Raw genomic sequence first — 19,041 nt, forward strand, 5'->3', positions numbered from 1 at the left:
ATCCCCACTTCCTCCTCCGCGGGAGGAAGGGGATTGCTCATCGGGGTGAGCCCTTGCTGTTGGCTGACTTGTTGAGTGGGCTTGGACTGGAGGCTGCCACACTCTGGTCAATTTCCTTGCCTGTCAATAGGAGGTGGGAGCCCCTGCCGCCCCTGACCTACCTAGTCCTCTCATTAGAGCTGTTCGCCGCAGGATGGGAAAAATAGAGAAACCCCAATGCAGGCAGAAACCAAGCAAGAACAGGCCTCCTTCAAGCCCCCTGTCACATTCCGGAGACCCCTCGGGGAGCAGGTGTCACCAGAAACTGCAGGGCTTTGCTGAACCGCTTGCAGTTCACAATCCTGGTCTTCCACAAATGTCGTGGGCACAAAGGGGGTACTTTTAGTACGGTGAAGTCTAGGAATCAAATGTCCTAACAGACAGTGGCCCAGAGGAGATGAGAGTGATCACAAAGGGCTCAGCATGATAAAAATCCATAGGCTTTAATGAGCTCAGAATCTTAGACCAGGGGTGTAACCAAGTGTGTGTGTGTGGAGGGGGGGGGGTGAGGGTGCTGACACACTGCTGGGGGAAGGGCGTTCTTCAAGAAAAAAATTATATAAACTTTCAAAAATGAAGTTAGGTACCAAAGTGAATACAGGAACAAAAGTAGATTTACAGTTGTTGTTAGTATGAAAAATAATACAAGAACAAATAAATAAGAATACAAGAATAAACTCTGTGTTTTATGTACTCACAACTCTAAACCCTTTTTTTAAAAAAACTGTCCTCACCCTGTATTTACTTAGAAAGAGAGGATAAACAACACAGGATAAAATTGTAAAGGTTAAGAAAACCCCACAAACAACCCAAAATGCAGAATCTAACATATATGTACTATTTTGAAATTAACAGCCTGAAACACTACTACCATACTTTATTCCCTAGATGTTTCTTCAGCTGCATCATCTGACTGCTTCCTCATACGACAGTTTTGTACTATCGTCATCTATGGAGAGCCTCAAAAGACAACGCGGTCCTTTCTCTGTGACGGTTTACTTAGGAGGACTCGGGGGCCACATGGTTGAGAGGTTCGAAGGCCCCACTGAGATAGGAAAGGGGAGAGCACCCATGAAAGTGACGGACTTCAGGTCATGGCAGCAAGCCCACAAGGCACTTGGGAGGAGGGACGTTCCAGTGTCCCTCTGATCTTTCCACTGCCCATCAAGAGGGCCTCCCTCCGCGGCTCTGCTGGGTGTGCTGTCAGCCACGTCCCCATACCTATGCATAGCAGATACCTCATTTTTAGCTGGTGACCTCCCTTCATAACCTCTATCAGCCTGCCTACTTAACAATCCCAAACCCTTGAGAGAAAGCAAGCAGGGGAGATAGAAACCGAAAATATATATAAAGTTGCCCTTGTTTTTTTTTATAGTCAGCGATTTACGCAATTGCTGACTTCAATCTTTCCAGCATGTCCCTGAGAGAATCAAGAATCAAGGATGTCACAGAGCCCTGGGGACAGGGACTCAGGACAGGCTGGAGACTATGGGGTGGAGGGGGCCAGAGCCATGCAGGTGTGGGCTTTGACTGAATGACACTGTTGTTGAGGGCTAAGGAGAGACAGGAACGCAGCCCAAGTGGATGGACAGGTTCAATCCACTTACCCCCCCCCCCCCATCCTTGACCACAGGCTCTACCTCCAGCCTAACAAAGCTTTCCTACGTTTCCTTCCTCCCTGGGGCCCAGAGATAGCTATAGAGATCTGGGTTGCAGTGTGGTACAGTGGTTAGGGGCCTGGAATTCAAATCCCTGCTTCATTGTTCACTAGCTGTATGACCTTGAATGACCTGTTACTTCTCTGAGCTCCAGGTTTCTCAATTGCAAAATGAGGCTGATAGAAATGTATCCACTTTGGGGTGGTTGTGAGGATTAAGCAATATAACTTCAGCACAGTGCCTGGCACTGGATAGACACTCAGTAAGTGCTGAGTGTTACTATTATTATTCCTATTCTTGTCCAGCATGGCCTTTCTCATCACCAGAGCCCAATGAGAATCCCCTCCCTCGCACCTCATCCCAGGGATGGGCCGAGATCAGCTCTCTGAGTATCATATGCTAGCCCTGCACCAATGAGAGTGTCTTGGGTAATTGAGAACCATAACTGTGTCTGTGGCGGCCCTACCTGGTAGGGAGGTAAGGCTCTGTCACTAGAAGGGTAAGGAAAAACTTTCTTGAAAGACCTAAATAAAGCCCCTTCTACCTGCCTACTGACATGCTGTGTCCCATGAACAGGAAACAACAGATCCTTCCAATCAACTGGTTTGCAACTGCTAATCAGACGCCCAGTTTCTGACACCACAGCTGTCCTTTCTCAGACTCTCTGATGATTTTGGGAGGCTGGATCCATCCCATACCTCACCTCCGCTTCATGAGAGCAGAGGCTGTATCTGGTACGGCCACGCCCTACGTCGGGCATGGGCTCCGGCACATCACGTGCACTCGATAAATGTGTTACTGAGGATGCAAGTGAATGGATGGGGTTACCAACCTGCAAAGGAGAAAACAATCAGGGACGATCACTTCCCAAAGATCAAAGAGAAACTCTGACAGTTGAGTTTTTTTTCTTGTTTTATTTTTTGTAGCCAGTTCAATAAGCATTAGTGGTGGGAAAGGCCCTGCACTGGGCTCATCGCTTTGTCTATCCCACATTCAACCTCCCAAGGACACTTGGGAAGTTGCACTCCGCCTAGGCAGTGTGGTCTAGTGGTTAAGAGCACTGCCTCTAGAATTAGACGTAGGTTCAAATATTGGCTCCAGCAGTTCCTAGTTCTGTGATCTTGATCCGTTACTTCTACTCTCTGATGCTTTTCTTGACTACAAAAGTATATATTGTTATCATAGTTGACAGAGCTAATTTATTAAAAGTGCTAAGGCATGTGAAGAGTAGTACAATGCCTGGACCAAAATCACTGCTCAATCAATAGTAGCTGCTCTTTCGCCGCCCTCTTCCCCTCATATGGAGAAAGAACTTAGCAGAGAGGCCCCGGACGCTCACTCTCATATGTGGGACCAAAAATGAAAGGCAATGTCTACATATGAGAGAAGCTGCCTTTCCTTTCCACCCAGACATGCTACTAGATCACCCTTTCCAGTTCTCTCAGCTCCCAGGTGGGACCTAGTGACCAGCTGTCACCAGTCGCATGTAGACAGAAGTGCTGGGTCACTTCCAGGCTGAGGTAGTTAAGAGCAAGCGGGATCTCTCCGTCTTCCAGCTGACTCCAAGGGACGGGCTGGATGCTTTTTGTTATGCGAGGCATGTTCAGTTCTTTTCCAAGTTATCACCTCCGATGCTCACAGTAACCTTGGAAGAAAATCATCTCCTCTGTTTTGGAGATGATAAAATTGAGGCTCGGGGAAGTGAAATACCGTACAAGCGCAGGGGTTACTTTGCTGCACGGTTCAAAGCATCCACTATGTCACAGATACTGTACAAAGGACCGTGCAGAGCAGAGCAGAAGGAAGGCACTTCCCAACTCCAGGCACCACATTTTATATGTCAAAGAGTGTGAAGAAGAAAGGATGTTCGCTCTACCTACCTTATAGCATTACAACACGGCTCCAAGCCACAAGTATACATCAAGTATTTGGAAAATGGAAAACACTCTACAAATGCAAATTATTACTTAATAACTCAGTGAGTTGATTGACAAGGAAGTGGGTGCATGGAGGTTAAACACATAGGCTCTGGAATCAGGGCTGGATTTGATGAAGTTCTGACCTCTCTGAACCTCAGTTTTCCCATCTGCAAAATAGAGTTCAGCCTACCCCGTCTTACAGGCCACTGTGAAGCTTTAAAGAGTGCGTAAGAAGTGCTTAGTAATAACCTCTAACCCACGTTGTTGCCGCTCTAGTTATTGTTGCTGTTCTTATAATAAGTAACTCTATTAGTCTTAGTGTTCTCATCTGTGAAATGGAAAAAACAAGTCTACCCAGCTCACAGTGATTTTATCCTTTGGAATTTTTTAAAAATGCAATATGCCAACTCTGCAGATAAGATGAATCAGCCCCCAGACTTAACAGGCCGGACACAGCTGGAAAAGAATGTAATGAGAGGAGATGGAGTTCCCCGAGGCCACGCCTCCCCGCCGCCTCCCCCGCCCACGCAGCGTTCAGGTGCTCCAGGCAGGAGGAAGCCAGCACTGTCTTGGCTCCGAGTTCCAGAGCCCCTGCAGCCAATCCGCTCCGCAGCTGCCCAGCATCCTACTGGCAGAGCAGGAGCTAGAAATAGCTCGCTGGGTGCAAGGCACCCGCTTCCCCCTCCTTGTCCGGCTTCAGCTGCCTGAGTCGCCCGAGGAGATCATCAAATGTGTCCACTTAGCTTGGCATCTTGTGACTCGGCAGGGGGCAGGCTGGTCCTTGAGCTCTGCCCTGACCAGGATTGTCTCTGTCTTGTCTTCCGAATCCCACCTGGGAGCCAAGTCCTCCCGCACTGGTTGATTCAACAAATATTTATTATGTACTTAGTTTGTGCCAGGCACTGAACTCAATTGCTTCCCTATTATATATGCATAGCCAAATCTCTTTACTCGCCAAACCACTCTCCCAGGATATCTAGCACAGTGCTTGTTCACAGTTCTAAGTAAATAAGGTGTTGGGCATCGCTTGTGTTCTGGGTCTTGTGCTAGTTGCTGGATGTAGGGAGATAAGACAAAGCCCTCCGGCCAAATATATACATTCACACACTAATTAAAAGTTTCCGGGGATTGCTCTTCTATTGACATTTCTATCCATCAACCTAATGGTTTAGATATTTAACAGTAGTTATCAGAGCTGATGAGCTACTGTTGAGCTTCCTTTGTCTTGGGCAACTGACTTTGTCTTTCTGGTTTTTTGCCTGTAAAATGAAAGGGTGTCCTGTGATGAACATGAACCAAAAACAATGGATGTCAAGAGCATGGTACCAACAGTGAAGCAAGTGTTCAATGGTTACTTGATTGGACTCTTTCAAAAGCTGTAGGATTCCCTTCTGGGGAAAGAGAAATAGATCGTGCCCATACCGCCATCTCCCTTTCCTGTGCCAATGACAGACATCACTAATTGATCAACGAGCTCTTGGCTACTGATCTCAGATATAGCCCTAGGAGCCATCTCAACACAGTACTCAGGAAACTAGACTAATTGATTGATGCTGTTGACACTCTTTATGGAAGTTTTTTTTCTTGCTTCCCTGACCTTATACACTCTATTTGCATACATCTGTAGTTTGGTTGATGCTGTAAAGAATAACTTTCCTTCTGAACTTGGGAGTTGAGTGTAACTTCCTTAGAGACTGGACTGCATGGGCCCATGCCCAGATGCATGCAGGTGGTGTCCATTTAATGCAGGTACTGACGGACATGCCTCTGATTGGCAACCTTGGCCTCCATTCTGCTGAACTGCTGAATGATCATGATCATGGGCAAGTTGCTCGTTCTCTTTGGACAACTTCGATTTTTTTCTCCCTCATATGCGTTAGTAAGATACGATGACTGAAGTCTTGACTGCAGGAACCTTACAAGCTTGGGTTTGAGTCCTGGGTCCCCTTCCTAGCTGTGTTACCTTGGAGAAGGCACATAACCCCCCTGAGCTCCAGCTTCCTAGTCTGTTAACTGGAGATAGTAATAGTGTCCACCTCAAAAGCTTAAGGGGCTTAAAGGAGATGTTACAGATGCAATGGGATAGTTTTGCGATGTTGATTCCTGTGATGTTTTCCCTCCCTGTACTTCCCCCTCTGCCTCTTCCCATTGAAGCAGATTGTGGGCTCTACCCTCATTGCCTTGGGAGGGGCATGTGTCAGAACTGAAAACGGGAAGAATATGAGAGCGTTTTTAGCTTTTGCATTTGGGAAAAATTGAAGGCTCTAGGGGAAGGGGATTTATGGACTAGAGAGAGTCTTGGAGAAACACAAAGAAAACAAACTTCTCTAGAGTAGAAAAAGATTGTGTCAGGACTTGGGAGGGGAGAGGGGGAGAGAGTGAGAGAGAGAGAGAGTGAAAGGGAAGGAGGGAGGAAGGGAGAGACTCCAAAAGACCAGAAAGGTGCCCCTGAGCAGGAATGATGGATGTTACCTCGGTAACATGTGAACTAATGACCAAGAGCCAGAGCTCTGCCATGTGGGGCAATCTTGGGCAAGTAAAATAACCTCTCTGGTTATTTTTAATGTAAGGTTGTTTTTAAATCACCCTATAAGTTTGTGCAAGAAAGTGGGACATCTTGGTGCTTAACAAATATCGACCCTCCTAGCCCCCTCCTCAATGCTAATGACTCAGCCCATGGTCCTCTGCATTGCCATCTTTGAGATTAGCTCTGCTCAAGAAAACTCATGATTAACTACCAACATCTCTTACGTCCTGTCTTGAAGGGTTATTCCCCTTCATAGGCGGTTCCATCACCTTCTTGCTAGGAGGAGCACTCACAGCGTGAAAGGCATTTCCTGCTGGCTGATTCTTCTGAGTGACTGCCCAGTGTAGGAGCGCAGCCCTCACCCAGCCCCTGAATCAGCCTCACTGCCAGACCGGCCCTCCCCCTGCTAACTGAGCCCAGCCTTGCGGTAAACTTCCATGGAGGTGATCATCTAAACACTTGAAAGCAGGAGGACAGTTAGGCCTCACCTGTAACACCTCGTGCTCCATATCTTGCCTGTGGGGAAAAAAGTGTTGGGTAAGAGAGGAGGCTGTGGTCACCAGCACATCAGGGCTGTGATCCTAACTCTGACCCTCACAAGATGATAACCTTGGCCAAGTTGCTTAGACCCTCTGAACCTCACTTCTACCATCCACAACCTGGGGACCAGGGTGCCTACTGCCTAGGGTTGCAGTGAAGATACAATAAAATGATATCCACAAACTGCCAGAGAGCTTACTTTATGAATAGGAGATTATCTAAAATGGCGTGGCATTACAACTAACTTGTATGACCTTGGCCATTTTACCTGTTCAGACTTTAATTCTCTTTCTGACAGTCCTGACTCCTGCCCTGCCTGCTAATTGCCAGTTATTTGTAGACAGGTCTCCCCTACTAGAATGTAAGCAACTTGAGAGCAGAGGAAATTTTATTCATTATTATGCTTTGTATATGGTAGGAGCTTGGTGCGGAATGAAGATGGGAATGAACAATCGGAAGGGAGATGTACCACTTCCCAGCCTTTTGGCTAAGATCAAGCATACAAGGGAGACATAATCCCTCTGCACAAGTTAAACAATAAAGGATCATGGCAATTGTGAGTCTTTGTTTCCGACACATATGAAGATGTAGAATCATTTAAATCTCCGTAGCAAAAGGCCTCAGGGGAGAAAAGCAAGCCTAACATGCCTAGATTCTTTGGGACCACAATGTTGTAGGTGTCTTGGAAAGAACTAAGATTGGGAGGCCACATCCAACCAGGTTTTCTACCTGTAAGGTCTTGGAAAATAAATTATCTGAGCTTCCGTGTCTTATCTGTTAAATGAAATAAATAATCCTTACTTTACCATAAATAGGGATATAGTGAAGGCACAAAGCAGGTGCTCAGTAAATGTCAGTTGGTTGGGAGGGTGGGTGGATAAATGGCAGAAGAAAATAGAGAATGAATGAATAAACAAGTATATGGAGAGTAGATGAATTATGATTGGAATAAGAAATGAATGAATGAACAAATGAATAAAATGTTCCTTGATCCATGGATGGATACAGGGTGGACGGATGGATGGATGGATGACGAGGTAGTGAGTTGACAAACAAATGGACAGAGGAGTAGATAATGAGCATGATGACTAGTTGGATGGGTGGATGTGTGAACAAGTTCTCAGCAAGCAAGAAGCATTGTGCCTGTGAGGAATGACCTTGGCTGCACAGTGGCTGCACTGAATGGGCCAGCCTGGTGTAGGTACTGCAATTAGAAGGTCAAATGTCTCCCTCAAGAAAGGCTTTGTCTCCTTATTTCTCTCTCTTCCCAGGGGACTTGCTTCCTGGAAGGTTGCTGCATGAATGTGGCATCAGACTTCCTCGCTGAGTTTGTTCACTCCAAAATAAAACAGCTGGGCAGTACCAGTGGACCTATGTCCTAAGCCGTGCTCTCTCTTATGCATCACTGTGGCACCTGAGACCATCTTGCACCACTGCCCGGGGACCTACTCCCTGTGTGAGTGGGCTGGGCCCCAGAGTCACCTGCCACCTGGCTGTGGAAGGGACGCTGGCCAAACAAAAGCTTCCTTATCAGCTGGATGCTCTGAAACACGATCCCAGAAACAGCCAGAGCTGCTCACCTGCTCTGCTAGGCACAGGCTGGTACAGATGGACATCTCATCAAGGCCCCCAGACCAGGCTTCAGGCAGCATATGCCACAGGAGGTCTTTATGGGGAAAGATACCACATCTCACAGTGGGGGCAGGGGGAGTGAGAGAGAATGTGGCTGGTCCCCTGATCACAGCAGGGAAGTGCAAACATGAACCTTGACGCTGGGCAAACACCACTTCCCTGAACACAGAGCTCACCCAGGCTGACTGGGCTACAGAGCTTGAGCAAATCCTTCCCTCTTTGTGGGGTTCAGTTTCCCCATCAGCAAAATGAGGAGCTGAGTTTGATCAGTAGGCCCTAAAGATCTTTTGATGTTGTACTCCAAGATTTTGAGAATAAAACCTCCACATATGTATACTCACTTATATATACACACTGTTGTTTTAAAACATTACGCATATTATAAAACATACCCCCATCCCTCCGCATATAAATGAGGTAGTTGGATGATCTCTAAACTGTTTAGCTCTAAAATTCTGAAGCAGCACCTCTGTACATCTCTGAATTTCCTCATCTGGACCATGTGCTCATATACTCTCATGCACCACAGAATGGTGCACTAACCACTAATTTTTCATTCAACAAATATTTGAAGATCCCCAACTGGGGGCCACCGCCCTAGGTGCTGAGATGGCAAGGAAGGAGACCAACACTTCTCAAAGGAAGTAACATTGCTGTTTTCAAGTATGGACAATTTCATATGGTTCAGACTCTCGGGCATGAAAGTGATTTGATGAAGGGAAAGTGTTAAAACAGAGGTATCCAACCAGCATTTGTTTGGTCTTCTGCTATGTATTAGGTGAGAGAGATACTCTAACGAGCACACAGACAGTCCCTCTCCTCACGAAGCTTACAGTCTACTAGGAGAGGTACACTTTAATCAATGATCCCACAATCAGTATAAAATTACAAATGTGTCAAGAACCAAGAGGTGTTCTGCAGTGGGAAGAAAGTCTGCAATGTGGGGCATGACCTCGTCTGGAGCATTATGGAAGGATTCTCTAAGAAAACAGCATTTGAGCTGAGATCTGAAAGTGGAGTAGGTGTAAATCAGGAACCAGGAAGAGGGAGCTTTCCTGGCAGCATGTGCAAAGGCCCTGAGGCAGGAAGGTCATGGAAAGTTGGAGTAACTAAAAGAAGTAGGGTGCAGCAGGAGGAGAAGGAGTGAGGGGCACTGTTTTCAAAATGATCCAGGGGAGGTGGGCAGGAAATGGACCATGAAGAAACTGTAGGCCTTGGCAGGGTGTTGACTCTGTGATCTATAAACCAAGGTAGAGTGATGGAGGTGTGCAGATGGGCAGAGGGTGTTTATCTGACTTGCTTTCCAAAGAGGGTATTCTGGCTCAGTGTGGAGAACGGGCAAGGGTATCAGGATAGAGTGTTGTGAGATGGTATTATAACAATGGTAATTGCCTAGATTGGACATAAAACGAGTTGAGCAAAACAAAACAAAAACACCCACAACCTTAAAATCCAAATCACAGTGACAGGAAGAGAAGAATGTAATCAGTTGCAATTGGGCAGACCTGTGTTTTCCGATCCCACTCGCATCACTTACAAACTGTGTGACCTTGGACAAGACACACTCCCTTCCATGGTCTCAGTTTTTCCTTCTCTGCAAAGTATACTAAACTATAAACATGTCAGTTAACTCTGGGCTCTTTATCCCAATTCTGACTCTGACCAGCCAGCCATGTGCCTTGAGTAGAAGTGAGAGGTCACTTCCACTTTCCATGCCTCAGTTTCTTCATCTGTACCACAGGGTCTTAGAAATACCTGTCTCCCAGAGTTACTGTTAGGACGGGACTAGACTACGGACGAAACAGGTTTAGCACAGGGCTGTGTGCACAATAATGTTAGGAGCTCAGCACACACATTCCCACTGCGAGTGAGTGCGCACACACGCCATGAATGCACACACTTCAGGCCCAGATGGGCATCTCTCCTCCCAGAGAAGTGGTGACTGTCTTGTAAAATTCCAGTTCCCTTGCGTCAGCTTAACTTTTAATGAAACCAGAGAGCGGTGATCTGCTGGTGTCTCTGCTCAGCGAAGCTGTCAGCAAGATGTAAGCCCTGGGAATCTGGTGATGAGGGGATTCTCCTGATGAGAAATGTTTGTGTTCAGAGGATCTTAATATTTGTTTGGAACAGACACACGTAGAGGTGAATTACTTAATGACTGTTTCAGGGTTCAGCATTGTTCCTGTATTTGGTTTGGCTTTGTCTCGATGACATCTTAATTCTGTGTTTTATTTCATGGAGTTCAGCACATGGGCTATGGCAGATGGGAGCTCCCTTAGCAAAATCTCAAATAAAGATGGGGGGACTTAAAAATGGGGGGCAAACAGACTGTAGCTTCAAGGGTATTGCGGGTGTGCAGCGAAGGAGGCTTCTGGGGCAGAGGGAGAGTCTAGATTTGCACGCCTGAATATGAGAGATACATCAAACCCTCACCGTCAGGGGAACAAGATTTGCACTGCTATTTGGAAGTCTAAACAGTGTCTTTTTCAATTTCCTAATCTGATTGATCACAATCAGAGATTGTAAATTTCATGCTTGTCCATAACACACGGAGGGCCCAGCTAAGCTTCTGAAGCTGCTATTCAAAGCCATCCCTGGCTGCATTAGAATCAGGAGACAGGAGCCAAGAGAAGCAGAGCAGATCCAGGATGCTGGCTGAGAGGGCAGGAACCCCACTGGGAACACCCTCTCTGTTTTCAGTCTTGGAGCTGAGGACCAGGAAGTCCTTAAATGGCTTATAAGACACTGCTGCATCTGTTTCCTGCCTACATCTATGGTGTCCTCTCACTCACTCTGCTCCAGCCACATGGACTTTCTTGCTGTTCCTCAAGTATACCCAGCATGCCTCTACCTCCGGGCCTTTGCACTTGCTATTCTCCTTGTCTCAAACACTTTCCCCCAGTTATCCTCACGGCTTGCAACCCTCCCTTCCTCCAGGTCCCTGACTACTCTATCCAGCACAGCAGCCTCTCCCTGTCCCTCCATCCCTTTCTCCTGTTGGATTCTTCTCTCAGGCCCTTGTTGCCACCTGATCTTATATTATTTATTTATTCCTTCATGTATTACCCTTCTCCCCGCACAAGAGCAGGAACTTCATGTTGCTCACTGCTATATTGAGTAGGAGCTCAGTAACACTGTTGAGTGAATGAAGGTTCAACTATAATTTTTCCTTTAGCCGTATAAAACGTCTCTCACATTATGCATTCAATCCCCTGCAGTTTGCTTTCGGCACCTGTGGGCTCACTCTGATCTGCCTGACCATTGGTGGTTGCTCAAGGAATGCAGACTGAATTTTGTTTTAGCCAGAGCTAGACCATGAAGGACAAGAAACCCAATGTCCCACACTGGACTCTGCAACCTTGAGCCAGTGACGGAGAAGTTGGAGATTTTATATTATATGGGCGGTTCCCCTCCGCGGCCCTTCTTCATTAGCACTGACAGTGGTCCCCAGAGGATAAGGTCTTCCCCGCTGAGAGTTTAATCTGCTTTCCTTCCTTCTGGGAAAAGAAAAGCTCTTCGTTGAGACTCTACTGGGGATAAGAGCCTTATTCGTTCTGATCATTCCTTGCACTTGTAGGTAAAATTGATGAAATAAATCATTGCCATTTTACAGATCAGATAACTGAGGACAACTCTGTGGCCATAAGCAAGGAACTCCTTGCTTCAGAAAGAGTTTTTCCCCCTCTGGCTTTCCACACCCCCTGTCCGTGTTTCCACCTGTATTGTATAGCACTGCAGACCGTCTGCCTCATGTCATATATACCTGTGTTTCTGCATACTTCTCTGAGGCCCTATAAAGGAAAACACTACATTTCATTCATCATTTCCGCCCTGATGGGCCTGGCACGTTGTACTAATAAAAACTATAATTTATTATTAATGGCAAGAACTAACACGAATGAAGTGTGCCAAACAGGACTTTCCAGAAATCAGCCCATTCAGTCCTCCCAACGGCTCTTGGAGGTGGCTACTATTATTAGCCCCATTTTGTGGATAAAGAAACCGAGACCGAGAAGTCAAGTTGCTTGCCAGTAAGCATCTGCAAACAGGGAAAGGAAACGTTTCTTTTCATTAGTTTGCCATCAGGGTCTACCAATTTGTTTTTCTCAACAGCTCCGCACATCTCTGGGGGCTCTCTGGGGAGTGTGAAAATCATACTCTCAAATGAATCCAGAGCAGTGCAGTGGTCAAACAGCGAGGCCAAGAAGCCTGGACCATCCCTGCCCAGCAGCCCCAGCCCGGGGGATGAGGGGCGTGGCCTTCTCCCTGCATCTCATCACACAGCTCCTGTCACAGTAACAGGGAGTGCCATTTTGGGAGGTTTCGGTCTGTGCGGGGCACTGGGCCTTGTCCTCTATGTGAATAATCTCATTCATGCCTCACTGTACCCCCATCTGCTGAGTATTTCACAGATGGGGAAACTGAGGCCCAGAGTGGTGACCGACCAGCAGATTCCAAAGCAGGGAGAGAGCAGAGCAGCATTTCAGCTCGCGGAGCTCTGACTTCAGAGCCCCGGGCCTTCGGCATGCTGCCATCTCTGCCTTCTCTGCCTCAGAAACATGTTCTCGCACGTCTGAGAAAGTCTTAGTAACAAGCAATTAAAGAACTCCAGCTTGTGTGAAGCCCCTGCCAATTCTTCCACCTCACAGGAAAGTAACTCTGGAAGAAAGACTATTTTAAAAAACTTATTGTGCCCCTGCAGAAAGCCCAAGGTAGTCACAGAGCAGAGGCACATGACCCAGGATTCTTTCCTCATTAAGGGGGTTAGGCTTTTAGGGACGTCTCCCCTTCCTGGTGGCTTGGAGCGGGGAGTATGGTTCACAGAGACTCACATAAGCCTAGACGGCACTTCCAGGGGGCATTTAGTCCAATCCCCTCTCCCGATGCCAGCCAACATGGCCAGTCTCCCAGCCAGCCAGACGGCTGTGTCCTGGGAGCTTTGTTCTGGTACCAGTGAGAGTCTGGTCCGTCTGCGGCGTGTGTGTTTCTGGATGGCATCGATCGGAGTCCCCAGTGTGCTGGGCCTGCAGAAGGCACTAGGAGAGAGCTAATCTGTTGCTGGGTTTGGACCATGTGTACTCACTCAACTAATGCATCCAACTTTCGCTGAACATCTATGCAGCCCGGTCTCTCAAACAGGATGTCGCCAAATGAACCCAGCCATGTCAAACATGATCCCCGACCGACCCCTGTACACCAGTCAACAAATTTCACCTTTCAGAAGGGCAGAGGTTGGACCAAAACAATAACACGTCCTTCCCAGAAAAAAGCCTTCACTCATCGTGGCAGCAAGCATCCTCGTGACCTCAGTACCTTGGCTCTTAACCACTGGCACTCAGGAAATCACCCCGACAGCCTCTCGCTCTGCTCCGACCACACGGTCAGCACAAACGCGCTAACTGCTCTCTTGGTACGAAGGGCAGTCTTGAATTAAATGGTTCAAAGGCATTTTTCCTGACTTACAATTTGGCCATCTTTCCCTTTTATGCAGTAAAATCTCCGATGGTTTGGAATTTATGATCCTTTAGACAGGGACTGGGCTGATGCCTGCTTCTGGACTGTTCTGCATAGAAAGGCTTTTCGAAGAAAATTAATAGCTTGCCAACAGACTTGTAAAGGGAATGCTTGTTCTGTTTTAAAGGGACCACCTCTCTAGCCTTGGACTAGTGCATGTGCACCTACAAACAACTGAGTGCACTGATTACAAACGATTTTTCCATGTTCATTAACTCCTCACCTACTATCGGTCTACATGATGGTTACAGTTTGGGCTGGCCTCAGACACTAGGTTTTCCACTTTGAGCCTAAACTTCTTTGGTACAAACGTTTCCAGACTAAGCAATTAACAAAGATAATTAATGTATGCCAGGAAAAAAAAGACCATATTTCATTGGTGAGGACAAAAATGGGGGTCTCTTACACTCGAAGCATCTTACTGACTCTCGCTGCTCTCCTCCAGCTGGTTTGGGGTGAGGTCCGACTATGGTACCCTTTCATCCTGGTTTGTTCGAGAGAGTCTCTGCTAGATTGCCTGCCCATCCTGGAAGAACTGCTCGCAGCAGCCCCTTCTCACTCTCGATGGGAACCACACATCATACAGTCACTCTAGATGTGATGGAACCGGGGACGAAAATTGTGATTTTCAAGGAGTTTAAGCCACCTCTAGACTGGCATCGCCTGGCCATCTCTGTACAAACCAAGAGATGACTCCATAAACATGTTGTCCCAACCTGAATCAGGATCGCTCTTCGGCAGCCCCTGCCCCATGGCTGAATCAGATCAGAACGTGGCTTACCGTCCCTCTGGGAAGGGAATAATGGGAACGCCCCTACTTGATGCGTGTTTATTTCATCTCAGTGTAGTTGCCTGTCAGGAGTTGAAATCCCACAATTTTTAAGCATTCATGGGGGTTAGGGGGGGGAGAAATGGGTGGGCATGAAGAAATCACCACTGGAAGGAATACGTTGGCCGTCATAGCCCTGAGCTGTTTGTTCCAGAGGTAATGTCCATTAAACGATCACCGGGCCTGCACACCGTGGGAAGTGCTTTACCTGACTCAGTCCCCCTAACTCACCACCTGACATGACGACTCTTGTTATTTCTATGTTCAAGCTGACAACACAGGCTCAGCAAGGTGGAGCCACTTGCCTAGGACACTCCACTAAATGGTGGAACCAAATTGGAATCCAGGTTTATCTGCAGCTGAAGTCTGAACTCGTAACCACTATGATAAACAGCCTCCCACTCTGCTATACTGTTCTGACATTTGAGTCAGACATCTGCTTGCAATTTGATATATTATAAAGCTATTGCCTCATCAAGTATGCCTCACAGAAGGGGAGAGGAGAGGGAGGAGGAATACGGGTTGCTTTGCCCCGAGTGCTTGTAGGATGTATGCCTATTGCAATGAAACCAACCAACTGAACGTAAGCTTCCATCCTGGTACTAAATTATCTTCAGAGCTAGACTTAAAATATCCTGGGGAAGTTCATTCAGGGGGTAGCCCTCATCTGTAAACAAGTATTAGGTGTGTAACCAACAAAACTGACTGGTGGTTCATCCGCCGCCTCCTCCGTCTCCCTGCAGACAGCTACAAGAGCAGATCTGATGACTGTGAACTGGGCTTGACTCGGGGAACTAAACCTTTCTGATGACACCAAGTCCCCAGGTTGCCTCTAGGGGAAGCCACTCTTACCCAGCTGATGCTGTGCCCCTGCCCCTGTCCCTTTCCCTCCTAAGAATGCTGCTTTAGAAACATGGTACTTCCACCCTTAAGTAAGCATGGAACATTAAAAAGGAGGTGGAAACTGACCATCGCTGGATGTGGCTGGCTGGGGTGAGAATGGGATGATTCAGGTTTTATAAACAGTCTGCGAAAAGACCACTCAAACCCAGCCTTTCCTGAAGATTCGGATACAAATGTTCCCTGCTCACTTTCCACCCCAAGCCAGGAGTAACAGCTCTAAAATGGAAATCTGTTCCACAAGGAGGCCACACCTGTTACAGAAGTATTGAAGAGGACCCTTCCAGCATCACATAAGTGAGGGGCTTACGGCTCAGACTTTCCCTTTGGGGGTGGAGACCCAGAATGGTAAGAGATGACAAGGGTGAAATAATACTGGTGTGGGGAGGGTAGGGTATTCTGAGATTCTCAGGTGGGTAAAATTGGGATTTATACAATGATATAAGAAGCATGAGAGCTGGAAGACCTTGTGGGCAATTTCTGTGATTGGGAAATATGAACAAGAGCATGCCAGTGACAGACTGACAGGCTATAGGTGAAGGTATCAAGCCGGGTGGCCATGAGGCATGCTTTTCAGAATTTCAAATACCTCCGGGAATCTGCTCACATCTCCTTGCACCCCTAAAATCTGTGGGTGACTCTGGACCAAATGCCACACTTCTGGTTTCCAGTGAAATTCCCTCTAGTCCCTTCTCCAAGGGCATATTTTTTGGCCAACGCAGCACCTGATTTGCCAACAGTAGGTGCACTCCAAAGGTGGAATGGATGGCAGACACCCAAGGAGAGAAAACCGCTGACGTCAAAACTCTCTACAAAGAACCTCCTTCCAAGCAGGGACACTTTAGCATTTGATGGCACTGGGTGTTATTGTCCCCCTTCTCCAGCCTGTGTCAGAGGGGTCCCCTCTCTCCCAGCTGCAAATACTGGCGACTGCTGCTTGCAGCCTGATACATCCAGCTGTCCCCAATGTGGGGCACCCATGTTTCTAAAGACCCGAATGTGCCAGGTCCCTACCAGACCTTGAAAAGTTCTCCAGGCCGGAGTCTGATTTTAGGTATCATTCCCTGTTTGTCCTCCACTCCACGGCCCCTGGGAAGTTCAGATATAGTTGTACCAGAACAGGCATTCTGTCTGAAGCACTTTCCCAGACACATTCTCAATCTACTCCCTTAATGTAGCCTGCCAGGGTTAATAAATCCTCCAGGCGGTCTCCTCTGGTCCTCTTCTTTCTTTATCTCCCACCAAACTTCTCATCCAACACCAGCAAATTAGGAGTTTTCATACTGCCTTGATTTTCCCTGACAGAGGGCACAGCCTTGTTCCTTTCTCTCTCAAACTCCTCCAAATGAAACGATTCACGCATAGAACTGGCTTTTCACTATCCTGGAACACTTCTGTTTTGCCCAGCCCTCTCTTCATTCACCCCACAACCTCCTCTTCCTCTTTCTGCATCCCGTTCATTTCTTCCCTTATCTCCCCCACGCACCCATCACACTATGTGTGTACCACCATCTAAGGATCTCTTCTCATGCCTGAGTTCAATGCAATCAGATTCTTTTTGCAAACCAGATAAAACTCTTCCAAGACCATCTTTGAGCTCAGAGTCCTGGCTTTGGACGCTGGAGAGGAGAAGATTCAGCAGCAGCAGCAGCAGCAGCAGCCAGAAAGGCATGGAGGAGGCTGCTGTTTGGGGTGTATTTGAGGGAACAGCATATGGGCTTCTGTCAAAACCTTCAGAGCTCGCTAATTTCTGAGCTGAGTGCAGAAATGTGTGACTATCTCCAAACACTGCTTGAGCTGGTTCAACCCTCATCTTCTCTTTTTGTGCAACACATCCAGCCACCTTGAATCCACCATTCCTCCCCCACCTGGTGCTGTGAGCTCTGAGACACCAAGAAAAGTTTCTCAGTCAAGTCATATCCCACCTACACTGCCCACCCTAAGCAAGCAAAACGTCTCGACTAGAAGCTGCTAGGTCAGCAGACAGTTGTGTTGCTCCTTGCTAAAGACTCCCTGTCCCTTCTCGCCAGCTTCCACTTCATACAAGCAATTAGTTCCCATGCTCCAGCGAGAGAGAGCGAGTAGTGACAGAAAAGACAGGCACTCCGGCCCAGCTGTCTGCATCCAGCCCGCAGGGCTCTGGGGGCACAGACCGGAAAGGGGGAGCATCAGGGTTTTCCCTCTTAAGAAGGAGGTCATTACCTTGGCAGCGGCTTGCGGGCTGTAATACTGGCGACAATGATGCTCTCGGGACGTGGGGTGGCCACAGCTTTAAAGGTTCCTCGCCAGAACTTCTCAAAGAGCTGCTTCTCGCCTTGCTGAACGCTCGCCATAGCCAACCCAAAGGGGCCGGGGCGCCCGGGGCGCTGTCCGAAGTGCTGAAACGGTGATTTCAAACCGGGGCACACCCGGCTCCGGGCTCTGTCTGCGCGAAACCCAGAGGGATGGGGTGGGAAAGATCGGGGATCAGGGCGGGGGATGGGGCGTCTCTGCCCGGCAGACAGGGGAGAAAGAAGGCTAGTCCACCGGCTTTCTTAGGCTTCTGGCTTGGCTCTGGGCTGCGCTCTGAGCTGGCTGAGCCTCCGCGCCCCAGTTAGGGAAGGGAGGGCTGGCTTTCTCGGCGGCGCCAGGAGAGAAGAGGCGACAGGGTCGTCTGTGTGAGCCTGCGTGCGCGTGTGAGCTCAGGCGCGCCCGGGTTTTGTCTCTCGCACAATGTGACGTTGGAAGAGGAGGCTGGTCGCGCGAGCTGCACTTTCCTCCCCCCTCTCCGTCTCTCCTCCTCCTCACCGACTCCCTCCTCCTCCGGCTCCGGCTCCGCCGCCATCTGCATAACAAAAGCCCGCAGGTCCTGGGAGGAGAAAGGGCGGGGCGTGCGCCTGTTACTAGGGCCCGGGGCGACCGAGTTGCAGCGCTGACCCCACCGAGAAACCATCCCGGCACCCCGAACTAAACCGGACAGTAGATCCTGCCTCCCAGCCATCTCTCCTCCCCCCACCACCACAGACCTCCCCCGCCCCGTCCCTTCCAGGGTGTGATTGGGACCCGGCTACATCCCTTCCCAGCCCCTTTGCAAATCTTGTAGCGGATCTTTTATTGAAGAGGGGAGTAAAACACTGAACCTCTCCGCCCAAGCCAACCTGTTCCCCAACACTTCTGGGAGGGACTGCTTGGGCTGGAAAAAGGGGTCCCCTGTGTTCCTCTTTGAGCCTGAGAGCCTCGAGATCCCAGAAAGTGCCATTTGATGGACAATCCGTCACCAATTCGGCTTCTCGCCATCTGCCGAGCCAAGCCCCGCCCGCAGAGGGGAGCAGCGTTGCATCTGTGTATACGCGCTTTTGTGCCTCTCAGCCGGCCAGTCCAACGTCCCCGCGGCCAAACCCCTCCACAGGGAAGAGTAACCCCCACGCACCCATTCCTGGAGAATTCCGCTGTAGCCACTTTTATTATTTTTTTTAACACAGCTTGTCTCGGTAGAGGAATCTT

General features: G+C 48.4%; 1 protein-coding gene across 1 annotated transcript in view; it reads right to left on the reverse strand.

The window, feature by feature from the left end:
• Nucleotides 1-18,259, reverse strand: part of SRRM4 (serine/arginine repetitive matrix 4) — a 144,860-nt gene extending 126,601 nt beyond the window's left edge. The window contains exon 1 of the mRNA XM_066260462.1: nucleotides 17,761-18,259. Within this exon, the coding sequence (XP_066116559.1) occupies nucleotides 17,761-17,891 (131 nt within the window). The 5' untranslated portion in view covers nucleotides 17,892-18,259. The remainder of the gene's footprint in view (nucleotides 1-17,760) is intronic.
• Nucleotides 18,260-19,041: the final 782 nt, after the last annotated feature.

The sequence above is a fragment of the Saccopteryx bilineata genome, chromosome 2, assembly GCF_036850765.1.
Source record: "Saccopteryx bilineata isolate mSacBil1 chromosome 2, mSacBil1_pri_phased_curated, whole genome shotgun sequence".
NCBI lineage: Eukaryota > Metazoa > Chordata > Mammalia > Chiroptera > Emballonuridae > Saccopteryx > Saccopteryx bilineata.